This window comes from Globicephala melas, chromosome 4 (assembly GCF_963455315.2).
Source record: "Globicephala melas chromosome 4, mGloMel1.2, whole genome shotgun sequence".
NCBI lineage: Eukaryota > Metazoa > Chordata > Mammalia > Artiodactyla > Delphinidae > Globicephala > Globicephala melas.
In genome coordinates this window covers 134,448,581-134,461,076 of record NC_083317.1, presented here as the reverse complement: position 1 = coordinate 134,461,076, position 12,496 = coordinate 134,448,581, and the positions used below count along the sequence as shown (strand labels likewise).

Below are 12,496 nucleotides of genomic sequence, written 5' to 3'. Positions count from 1 at the left end.
GGTACAAAATAAAGAAATTTCTTTCCCTCCATCCTGCTTTTCCCAAGAGGACTGTTTCCTGGATATAATTCTTTTCTTCATACATGTTTTTGGATAACTATCCTTTAACATTTTTGTTCTCAAAAAAAAGAAGAAGAAGACCGATAAAAGAAAGATAATTTGAAAAGACTTTCAAATTAATCCAGATCTCTGGATCTTTTCCCTCTACTTGTTAATGAGGTAGTTTACCCTTGAACATTGGAGGCATGCAAATATGGTCAGCAGCTTCTTGGGTTCCCTTGCTGCCCAATGGCACGTTAATCATTTTTAAAAAGCAATAAACTAATGGGGAATAAATATATCATCTTTTCCTCTTGGCCTTTGGTTACTTGAATTTTTTTCCCACATTGGACAATTCACCACTGGTTTTTTTTAATATAAATTTACTTTTTATTTTTATTTATTTTTGGCTGCGTTGGGTCTTTGTTGCTGTGTGCGGGCTTTCTCTAGTTGCGGCGAGTGGGAGCTACTCTTCATTGCGGTGTGCATGCTTCTCATTGCAGTGGCTTCTCTTGTTGCAGAGTACAGTCTCTAGGCATGCAGGCTCAGTAGTTTTGGCTCGTGGGCTCTAGAGCGCAGGCTCAGTAGTTGTGGCACACAGGCTTAGTTGCTCCACAGCATGTGGGATCATCCCGGACCAGGGCTTGAACCCGTGCCCCCTGCATTGGCAGGTGGATTCTTAACCACTATGCCACCAGGGAAGCCCTTCATCACTGTTTCTTAACTTGCTTATATTTCACCTGCCATGCTGCTTTCTCTACATCTCTGTATTTTTTGAATTTGAAGTTTAGACACTGAAAACTTCCAGGTTTTCCCTTTGAAAGATCAGAAGTTCCCATTGGAAGGTTTTAGTGATAAAGCTTTGAGTGTCTCTTTAGTTCTCTTGGAATGATTACATTCCTAGTTTCAGTTTTCTAAATCTTCACCTTTTTCCCCCAACTGAAGGATTTTTTAAAAATTTTGCCATGATTTTGAACCTATCTTATTTTGGGTATAGAGGTATGTTTGTATTTATTTATACTTTTTATCAACTTGACACACATGCACATACTTCAAGGCAGGGTTCCTCAGCCACAGCACTGCTGACATTTTGTGCTGGATAATTGCTGTGGGGCTGCTCCGTGCATTGCAGGATGTTTAGCAGCATCCCTGGCCTCTACCCACTAGAGTCAGCATCGTCCACATTTACCCCACCATTATGACAGCCATCAATGTCTCCAGACATTACCAAATGTCCCCACAGGAGTCAGGGTTGAGGGACACAAAATCCACCCCCTCCCCCCCCGCCCCAGTTAAGGACCACTGGTTTAGAGAGTCAACTAATTTCACAAGGTTTGTTAGGAAAACCTGGCAATCCCTCTGCCACTTAGCTCCGATTTCTCTGAAAGTTGTCTTTTTGCTCTACTTTCTGGGAGGTTTCTTTGACTTTATCTTACAATGTTTCTCTCATAGTTTAATTTTCAAGCACTCATTTTTTTTTTGCTTTTTTATACTATCCTGCTCTTGTTTTATGGTTGAAACATTTCATCTCCCTGAGGATATAAATTAGTATTTTTGGAGTCTTCTTTGCCCAACATAGTCTGTTCCCTGCCATGTGTTTTTTTCTGTCCTGCTCTCTATTTCTCATGTTTCCAGGGAATGGGCTAACTCTCTGTATTGAAGAGTTGAGGACAAAAATTCCGATTGGAAACCCCGAGGAGATGGGTGGGGCTCGTCAACTACAAGTGTCACAGAGTGATCTGAGCTGTTACTTAGCAAACGTCTAACATCAGCATCTTTGGGTCTTTCTTCTCAAATCTAGTCAGATTCCCCTGAGAAGATTCTTTCAACCTCCTGCCTGAGGGTGAAGTTCTGGCTGCCAGCTTTCTGGGAACCCCAGCTTTCTAGGGGTCTCACATCTATTCCACACCTTCATTTGATCACCCTATTTTCTGGATGGTACCACTGGCCCTCAGCTCTGCCTGGGGTTTCCTAGTGCAGACACCTCGGTTTTACCTCTGTCACTGAGGAGAAGAAGAGACATTCACCCAACGGTAGAGAATGGGGAAGAGGCTTGGGGATTCCTAAAATGATCTTCAACCAATCTGCCTTATTAAGCCTCTCTCCTTTACCTCCACTTCTGGAGGTACCTTCTGAGAGTGTGTTATAAAACACACAGATTCTTGGCTTTCCCTGCTGCTGGCCTAGGCTTCAGCTTTTTCAGCTCTAAGTCATTTAACACTGGTACTTCTGCTTTCCAGCCTCCGAAGTTTGATGGCTGTTGAGATTCTCCTTTCTCATTCTCCCCATGCTTGTCATATTTTTGCCTTTTAAAAAAATCTGCTTACTATTATTTTAGTAAGACACTGGAGGGAGCAAAAGTAAATGCCAATGTTCAATCTGCTTTTTTTTTGCCCTGGAGGTTAATCTATATCTTCTAAATAAAATATGATCAGTAAGGTTGTTGTTTTGTTTTGTTTTTTTACTCAACCCAGCATGCTGTAAATATCATTGGAAGACCTAAAGGACATCAATAATTATTTTCTGTTCCATAGGCAATGCTTTTACAAATTAAGTTGATTTTAGACAAGTTTGTTTTTTATTCTTATAAAAAACATGACATTGTGAATGAGCAAAGGAATTTTTCCTAATTCTTAAACTAAATTCTAGCTTTCTTTATGATAAATTATACTGTTGAATGCACATGAATAAAGTAAATAGTCAACAAATGTTCTTTTTATTTACTGCTGTTATTCCCCATTTTACTACAAATATTTCCAGCCAACAGCTAAATATTTTTTTGTTGTAGTTACTTCAAAGGTTTTTATACTTAAATTTTTATTTTTCTGGGGTTTTGTTCATGTGTTTGTTTTTCAGTTTAGTCACCTACTAAATTTAGATAAGTTGAGATAAAAATTTATTTAGATAAAAATTTCTCCCTTGACCCAGCAATTCTAGTTCTAACAATGTTCCCTAAGGAAATAATCAGAATTGCACATATGACTTTATAGTGGCATGCTTATTACAACAACAGCAAACTTAAATGCCAACCATAATGGACTGATTAAATAAATTATGGTATATCCATGTAATCAAATACTATGGCAGCCATGAAAGGTGATTTTTGTGAAAGAATATTTAGTAACATGAAAATGCCCCAAGGTATATATTTAGTTTAAAAGGCAACAGGAAAAAGTATAAAAATATATTAAAATATGTATAGATTAATAACAAAAGGATAAACAAATAAAAGACCAGAGGAAAAGACACCAAAATGTCAACAAGGATTATTTGGGGGAGAAGAGGTTGCTGAGGATTTTTTTCCTTCTGTGTGCCTTTTGGAAATCTCTCAATTTTCTAAAATGAAAGTGTATTACTTTTGAAATGTAAAACACCCCCACCCACAAACACACAAACATGTATGTATAATTCTAAAGTAAATAAATTCTGCTTTGAGGTGTCTGCTGGGCTTCCAGGAGAGCCGGGATCCCCTGGGGAGCTGGGACCTCCTGGACGCAAGGTAAATTGAAAACCCATAAATCACATCAGCTCCTTTTCCAAATAAAAAGTCGGTGCCTGAAGTCTTCATTATCCAAATGTGTGTGCTTTCAGTCTTTGCAGTTTGGCAATGATTTTCACTATTTTTCCACCTTTAATGTGCTCAGAGAGAGGAGGGAATAAAATGCCGATTAAATATCAGTTGCCATTTCTTGGGTGGTGGGGGGAATTGAAGGAGGAGATGAAAAGAGATTTCTCGTTTCATCTAGAATGAGATTTCTCAATGATCAGTGAATTTTATTTATCTGGCCAATCCTTGCCCTTTTCTCACAGTCAGTAAGTCATCAGTGAATGAAAGAAAGTGAGAGGAAATTAATAAATAAGTTACTAACGCTGCATTCACATGGAACTTATTTTCTTTGGGAGTTTGGGAGGGGCGCCATCGCATTTTTCCCTGTCTCTGTGTGAGAGCAGCCAGACTCTTCCTGTTCCAAAGATGAGACTGAACACATGAAATTCAAACCAATTCCACTTCGTTCTTTCTATCCCCAACCCAGAGATATATCCATTCATTGTGGGAAGACAATGGGGATTACCTTTCCAGAAGTTCAGTTTAAGTCTGGTCCTTTTGTCATCCAACCAGTGGCGGGAATAGATTTAGGTTCTGCTTAGCGGCTGGCCAGTGGCCAAGGCCAAGCATTGGGGAACTCTATACCTCTGCCTTAAGGAGGGGCAGGCACAGGGGATGGTTCAGGCTTATTTATTTCTAGGCTGAGGACCTGCTCCAGAGTCTCCCTGCCAGTGTCTCATTGTCAGCTCCATCCTTAGCTTCTGGACAACCTTTATCATCCAGAGATGCAGCTAGAGGAAAGTGGCCATTGGACGCTCGCTGCTTACAGTTTCTTCCCCTTAGAATGTTATTGTTAATTAGGTGATGAGTATCCTACATGAATTCTTTTCTCCCTTGAACTTAGAATAAAAACGTTAAGAAGTTATTTTTTTCTTAGAGTAATGTTGATGCACATTCTCGTTCCTGATGTGTGTGTCCAAAGCCCTGAAACCACACTCTTTTTGTTTCCCTAGGGTGTGAAAGGGGCCAAAGGATTGCCGTCCTTCTCCGTACGTACTTGCTAACTCCAAAGGAGCCTGAGCGCCCTGTGACATTTATTTCTCAACTCTAGGACCTGGAAGTCTGTTGGTTAATTCCTTCTGTTTTATTTTTGAGCAGACATGTGAGCTCATCCAGCATGTGCAGGACCACAGTCGTAAGTACCCCACTTAGAATGATCACCCAGGGTGTCAGCATTCATAGAGGACAAGCAGCAAATTCTGCACTCAAAATTGAGACAATTTACCAGCCAATTTCTTAAAATTAGAGATGTCACTGTGTATATTTTGAGGCAGCATACACTGGTGACTATTGACTCCCTCTCTGGTGGCCAGCATGTCTATTGAAATGCTTCCAAGCACTAAGTCAGGCTATATCTGGTGCTTTTAATCAGGGGGAAATGGAGACACAAGGTCAGAACTCCCCTGATGGTGAAATCAATCAGTGGGGAGTCACATTAAACTTTTTAAAATGATTAACCCCTGACAAAACCTAAGTGTTGAATTCAGCTGGTGTAAAAGAGCCAGCCATGCCAAGGGGGTGTCCTAGTGGGTGGGAGCCCTGACTTCTGTTTATCATTTGTTACTCCTTCCCTGAGAAGGTGTGCTTGACTACCTTGAGTTAGACTTATTTGCTTTTAAAATTACTCATTCTGCCTGTATTTTCTTTACTCTCAAAATTTTAAAAGCAAAAAGGCATTTTGATTTGGCAAATAAATGCTCTTTTGAATTTGCTTTGAGACCCTTATAGCAGCATCTTCTATCAAAATACGTGTTAGCAGCATCAAAAGAACGCCACGGACAAGATGAGGAGAGAGTCGGCTATTTAATGTTCACCTACAAATGCGTAACAACTTCCCAGATAAACGCTAGGACTCAAAAGAATGTCACAGTTCCCTCCAGGCTTTTTGGAAATATCTCAATTTTCTAAAATGAAAGTGTATTTGAAGGGAGAAGATAGACAAATTAGAGCCCATTTCTGTAGAGAGCATCAGTCTCAAAGACACAGACTTTTCAAAGCTTTGAATGCAGTGCTGATCTTAACTCTGCCTTTTTGTAGCAGAACGGAGCCATCCGTATGTGGGAATCAAAATCTATGCATTGGGTCATGAAGACTGGTTGCTCTGGGGCTGGATTAGCAGAGTGGGCTTCTGACATGGGAGCCGTGTGAACTATGATGACTCAAGGATAAATCCAAGTATGATGAAACTTGATCTTTTAAAATTTGAGGTGTTCAATACAAAATCATAAATCCAAAAGTAAGTACAAAACTACTTCAAAAGTGTCCTTTAGGACAAGAAAGGAAATCACAACCACTGACTTCTATTATAAAATCACATGATCATGTGAACACGTGGCTAAGGCCCTTCTCAAGGCCTTGCAAGGGGCCCGTGGGTGAGAGGTCGAGAGCAGTGCTGTCCAGAACTCTCTGCAATGATGGAAGTATCCACTGCACTATTAAATATGTAGCCACTAGCCACGTGGGACTTTGAGCCTTGATAGATGGTTAGTGTAACTGAGAAGCTGAATTTATTTCTTTTTTTTTATTTTTTATTTTTTTTGGATGCATCGTGTCTTAGTTGCAGGATGCAGGATCTCTTGTTGCTGTGCACGGGCTTCTCTCTAGTTGTAGCTCACAGGCTCCAGAGCATGTGGGCTCTGTAGTTGCAGCACGCAGCCTCTCTAGTTGTGGCTCACAGGCTCAGTAGTTGCGGTGCACAAGCTTAGTTGCCCCGCAGCATGTGGGATCTTAGTTCCCCAAACAGTGATCGAACTGGCGTCCCCTGCATTGCAGGACAGATTCTTAACCACTGGACCACCAGGGAAGTCCCTCATTTAATTTTAATTGATTCAAATGTAAATAGTCACATGAGGCTAGTGGCTTTCATATTGGACAGTACGGTCCTAAAGTTTAAGCTTCATTTACTTATGACTAAATCCATCTCTGATGTTTATATATATATATATATATATATGTATATATATACACACACATTACATATATGTACACATATATGTATACATATATGTAATTGATAGCTATAGATCTCTACATGGGGAAAATCTAGAGTAAAGAGTGGTTAGGACCTTTTTAACTTTCCAAACTCAGTGCACCTCTCTGCAACATAATGTTCCCTCCCAGGCAGAAATCCTTTCCCTCTGACAGCTGGCTATACGCCGCTGATTTATGGCCCTCCTATTTCTCCCATCCCATTCCCTACGGAAGGACCTGTGCTTTTCCCAACATGTTGGATCTGTCTGCATTTCTCCAAACCCTATTTGTTGCCTTGGTTTTTGAGTCATCTACAAAAAGCTCACAAGGCGGAACCTTGGCTGCCTTGATTTCTTACACAATACAGAACACTGTTACCCTACCAAATAATAACCCAACCTCCTTTGTTCTTCTTCCCCAGCTGGCAGACATGGTGAGTAATCTTTATTTATAGCATATTATAATCGAGCTCCAAAATGTGGTACATCTGGAAAGATGAGTTAGAACAATGTGTTGCCTGCCAAATGATAAAAACTTTATCTGGACTTCTTTGCTGCCTCATACTGGTAGTACATCTCTGCCTCCAATAAATCACTTGAGTTTAAGCTGTCTCATAGCTCTTTGCCAACGAAGTGGTTTGATTTTTTTAATTATTTATATTTTAATGACTAACATTGCCATTTACCTTACCAAGAGATTTTTTTGTAATTTCAAAAACATTTCTCCCTCCCTCCATTTTCTCTCTCCATTTGTTATCCTGTCTCTGTAGTCTTGTGGTTAGGGATTAAGATGCAAAGGGCAGAAGTGTGTGGAACAAAGGTAGGGATGATCAGATAGCAAATTATCTGCATGTGCAGCTCAGATAGTGCTAAAATCTGTGGAGACCAAGTTGGCTTAGTATCTTTCTGGGCCATCTTTCAGGAATATTACAAAAGCTTATTACATGATGTTTCTGTATAAACCCATCATCACCCTCTTATACTTTTATAGCTTTTGTATAAATCCATCGATCCATGCCTTCTGATTGCTTGTTCACTCATTCAACAAATGTGTTTTGAAAGCCTGTTATGTTCCAGTCTCTGTCCCAGACACTGGGGACAGAGGGATGAATAAGATGGACATAATTCCTGTCTTCAGAAGCTTCCATCTTAATGGAGGGATCCAGGTAGTAAGTAAACAAAGGAAAGAATTACAGAATATTTTAGTTGCTGTGAAAGAGATAAATAATGGGAGGTCCTGTCACAAAATGACACTAGGGGAGGGGAGAAATGCCTTTGAATGGAGGGCTCCTCTTTGAGACAATGACATTGAAGTTTGGATGAAGAATAAAAAGAAGCCAGCTTTGCAAGATCCAGGCAGGGAATCCTGCAAGTGCAAAGGCCATGATACAAAACAGACCCAGGTGTTTTCTAGCTGCTGACAGAAGCCCAGTGTGACTGAGACATGGTGAGGAGGGGCCATGGCATGTGCAAAAATGGAGAAGGAAGTGGGACCAGATTGCACTGAGTTTTGTAGGTTATAATCAGGAGGCCAGATTTTATTCAGATTGGAATGGAAGGGTATTAAAGAGCTTATTAAAAGTATTGAAGGTATAAACGTGAACTGATGAACAATTTTTTAAAGCTTATTTGGGCCATTGTGGGAGAGTGGATTGTAGGGAGGAGAAGCATAAAAGCCAGAGCGCTAGCGTTGGGGGGAGGGGGCCACATGGAGCTATTCCAGGCAAATATGGCGGTGGCCTGGATGGGCCGCCACTGCTGGGTGGTAGTCACGTGGCGGGTGTTGTGTTTGCCTTCCTCAGTACTCATTGTCACCTGCTCCGGTCAGTAAGTTGGGTCTCCATGTGGGGATCCACGTCTGAGGGGGGCCTCCTCGGTGCCTCCACAGTCCAGCCCAGCCTTCCTCAAGATCCTCGGGGTCCTGGCAACAAGCTGAGTTAGCCCGTAGGTGTTTTTTTCCTGAAAACTTGATAACAGCCAGTGTTTATATCTTTTTTTCCCTTTACCTCTAAATTACAGCTGAAGCTGCATTGTTGTTATCACTGCTGTTGTTCCCATATGAAACAGCAGCCCAGACAAAGAGCTAGCAGACCACTGTCACGTTTGGTCATAATTTTACCCATTTTTTATTGTAAAATTGACGTGACCTTGATTTTTTAAATATCTGCTCAGCCCACTAACTTAGACTCAGAGGCTAATAAATCCTGTCCTGTCTCCACTAAGATACACAGTTTGATTGGGTTTGAACACTTATTCTTACTGGTCCTTTTGCCTGTGAGGGTCACAGAGTCTAGGACCAGAGGAGATGATAATCTAGCACTAAGGTGATGAAGCCCAGCTGAGAGGGGGACCCCTCCTGGGCCAGCCTGGCCAACCTAGCCAGTCCCGGTGGGTCTGAGTCCTGAGCTCGCCTGGAAAGAGCTGAGTTGCTGGCCTCTGAATGAGAGGAGACAGCCCCCTCCAAGGGGAGCACATCAGCCAGATTTCCTCTTACCAGCATGTATCTCAACACCAGGCATCTCACCTATCCAGAAAGTTCTGTTTTTCCTGTACCTGTTGCAAAGAACTGTCCTTTGTTTGGTTCTTTTTCACTCAACATTTATGAGATCCCAGCTTTATGGCAGGGACTAAGAATCTGTCATTCAAGAGAGAGATCATCCCTGTCTCCACACTTCATAAAGTAGTGGGAGAGGCAAACATTAATCAGATAATTAGACATAAATAAATCTCCGACTGTGATAAGTGCAGAATACTGGGATTAGAATGAGTGAATTGGGATCAATGAATAAATCTTAACACTTACATTCGTGTTTAATCATCCTAATTCAGAGTTTCTCTAAGTAATAAGGCATATTTATTGGTTAAACTTGCATTTCTAACTGTTAAATAAAAATTTATCAGTTGAGGTTTCCTCATTCTTTTAAGTAATATAGCTGTTCTTTTTCACAATGAGTAAGTCTGTAATAATAACAGTAATGGTGAACATTAGTTGAGCACCTGCTGTGTACCAGGTACTGTGGTCCTAAGTGCTTTCTTTACCTGTGTTGATTCACTTAATCCCCAGCACAGGCCTAGGCAGTGGGTGCGGTTAGGACTGTCATTTTACAGATGAGCAAACTGAGGCACAGAGAGGGTAAATCCCAATCTGTCTGAAATTATCAACAGAGCTTTCATCCCTTTTTAACCCCTGTTAAATTTCCTTATTAAGTAAAGAATGTATGTTTTAGTTTGTTTAACAAAATTTCAGGAACAAACATGATACCATCGATCTAATCTCTGTAGGTAAAAGGGCATGTCCATGAGCTCTTTATTATTTAGGAGTTTTAGTAATGAACTTACAAATTTCATTAAAACTCAAATTGAATTATAGACTTTTCTTGTATTTTTTAAATTGAAGTAGAGTTGATTTACAATGTTGTGTTAGTTTCTGGTGTACAGCAGAAATTAACACACACACCCCCACATACTCTTTTTCAGATTCTTTTCCGTTATGGTTTATTACAGGATATTGAATATAGTTCCCTGTGCTATACAGTAGGACCTTGTTTATCTATTCTATATATAATATCATATATCTGCTAATCCCAAACTCCTAATATATCTCCACCCCTATCTCCTTTGGTAACCGTAAGTTTGTTTTCTATGTCTATGAGTCTGTTTCTGTTTCATAAATGAGTTCATCTTTTGCTTTATTTAAAAGATCAAAGTCAGTTTTTAGAATACCATTTTAATTATTAAAGATTTAAGTGTTTGTTTTACTATTTAAGTTATTTATATTTAATGATTGTGTTTCCATATTTTAACATCTAAATTACTTCGCCTTCTATGTGCATATCTTTTTTTCATTTTTAAGCAAGTGTTCTTGTGGTAAGACACATGTTCTGGCCTTTTAGGAGCCCCGCGGTGCCCTGTGCATCCCACGGAGCTGGTGTTCGCGCTGGACCAGTCCCGGGGCGTCACAGAGCCAGAGTTCGCACGGATGAAGGAGATGATGACCTCCCTGTTGGGCGGTCTCCGGGTCCGGGAGAACCGCTGCCCTGCGGGTGCGCGCGTGGCCGTGCTCACCTACGACTCCCACGCCAGGCTCCTCATCCGCTTCTCCGACGCCTACAGGAAGGACAGACTCCTCAGAGAGATCGAGGCCCTTCCTTACGAGCAGTCCACGTCCAGCAGGGACATTGGCAAGGCCATGAGGTTTGTCTCCAGGAATGTCTTCAAGCGGATGTTCCCAGGGGCTCACACCAGAAGAATCGCCACGTTCTTCAGTGGCGGCCCATCTGCGGATGCCCAGACCATCACGACGGCCGGCCTGGAGTTCAGCGCCCTGGACATCATCCCGGTGGTGATCGCCTTCGGCCAGGTGCCCGCCATCGAGCGCTCGCTTGTGGTAAGAAGGGCAAGCTGCCTCATAACTCTTCTCTCTCTTTTTTGCCTGTACTCAGGGGCATTTACAAGAAAGCATGGAGCTGTACTAAGTGTTTATTACTATGTACCAGGAACATGCCAAGCCCTTGATGGGCATCATCCTGTTTAGTTCCCACAAGCAGTGTGTATGAGATGGGAATCATTGTTATTCCCGTTGTACGGGTAAGAACACTGAGTCTGGAGGGGTGGACCCTATGCCCAGGTTCACACAGCTGACAAGTGGCAATGTCAGGGCTTGAATCCAGGCCTCTATTCTAGTGCTTCTCAAAGGGACTCTCTGAGTTGGCTCCGGATCTAAAGATACTAAATCTGGGTAGCCAGTAAATATTCGTGGATGTCACTGATGTGGTCATGGAATGGAAACCAAAGGACTGATTTTATAACTTCACCAATCATGTAACTATCCATACTTTATAAAGGAAAAGCCATTCCAGTTATAGCTTCTTAGGTTGAAGATTAAAATCTTACTGTGGGGACATCCTGGGTGGCACAGTGGTTAAGAATCCAACTGCCAACACAGGGGACATGGGTTCGAGCCCTGCTTCCGGAAGATCCCACATGCCACGGAGCAACTAAGCACATGCGCCACAACTACTGAAGCCTGCGCTCTAGAGCCCGTGCTCCACAACAAAGACAAGCCACAGCAACGAGAAGCCCATGCACCGCAGCAGAGTAGCCCCTGCTCGCTGCAACTAGAGAAAGACCACACACAACAACAAAGACCCAACGCAATCAATAATTAATTAATTAATTTTAAAAAAAATCTTACTGTGTAGCATTTCTAAATAAACCACCTAGGATCACGGCGACCTTTAAAATACTCTATCAATAGAGCCTCAGTGGCAGGGGTTCCTTACAAAACACCTGCTGGACCTGGCAGAGTGTCCTTCTTGTCATCTGTGACCACCCAACATGCTGCTTTGTTCTCCATTCATGGGGAAGCCATGAGGAGAGACCCCATGCATCTGCAAAGGGTATTGGAAAATGCAACCTGAACCAGAAGGACAAGCGTTTAAAAATTAATTCACGTAGAGAAAGGAAAGTGAGAAGTGACCGAGTCACTGCCTTCAGGTGTGTGCAGGATTATTACTGGAGAAAACTAGCCAGCCAACTCCAAGTTAGCAAAATCTCTTATTAGAGAAACTGAGAATCATAGCAGTGGAAACTCCAGTTTAGATTTGAGTAAGAGCTTTCTGAAGGCAAGATTGACTTAACGTTGCCATGGGCCAGATGGCTAAATGTAGGTGGTCAAGACACCACCTTTCTCTGAAGGCCTTTTTTAGGGGCGGTCACTCACCTGGCAAGGGTGACTTCTGTCTTTCCTGGAGAACTAGGATTAAGTGGCTTTTTTGAGACCCTCTCCAGCTCCCTAATTTTCTGTGAAAGTGCTAAACTAAGCAGACCAGAATTGAAATATAGTACTCCTCTGTAGAATGCAGAAAGTGGTGCTTGTTTC

General features: G+C 41.7%; 1 protein-coding gene across 1 annotated transcript in view; it reads left to right on the top strand.

Moving 5' to 3' along the window:
- Positions 1 to 12,496, top strand: part of LOC115863489 (collagen alpha-6(VI) chain) — a 110,063-nt gene that overhangs the window by 70,786 nt on the left and 26,781 nt on the right. Inside the window, exons 28-32 of the mRNA XM_030876403.2 lie at positions 3,476 to 3,538; positions 4,600 to 4,635; positions 4,745 to 4,781; positions 7,038 to 7,049; positions 10,509 to 11,002. Coding sequence (XP_030732263.2) covers positions 3,476 to 3,538; positions 4,600 to 4,635; positions 4,745 to 4,781; positions 7,038 to 7,049; positions 10,509 to 11,002 — 642 coding nt within the window. The remainder of the gene's footprint in view (positions 1 to 3,475; positions 3,539 to 4,599; positions 4,636 to 4,744; positions 4,782 to 7,037; positions 7,050 to 10,508; positions 11,003 to 12,496) is intronic.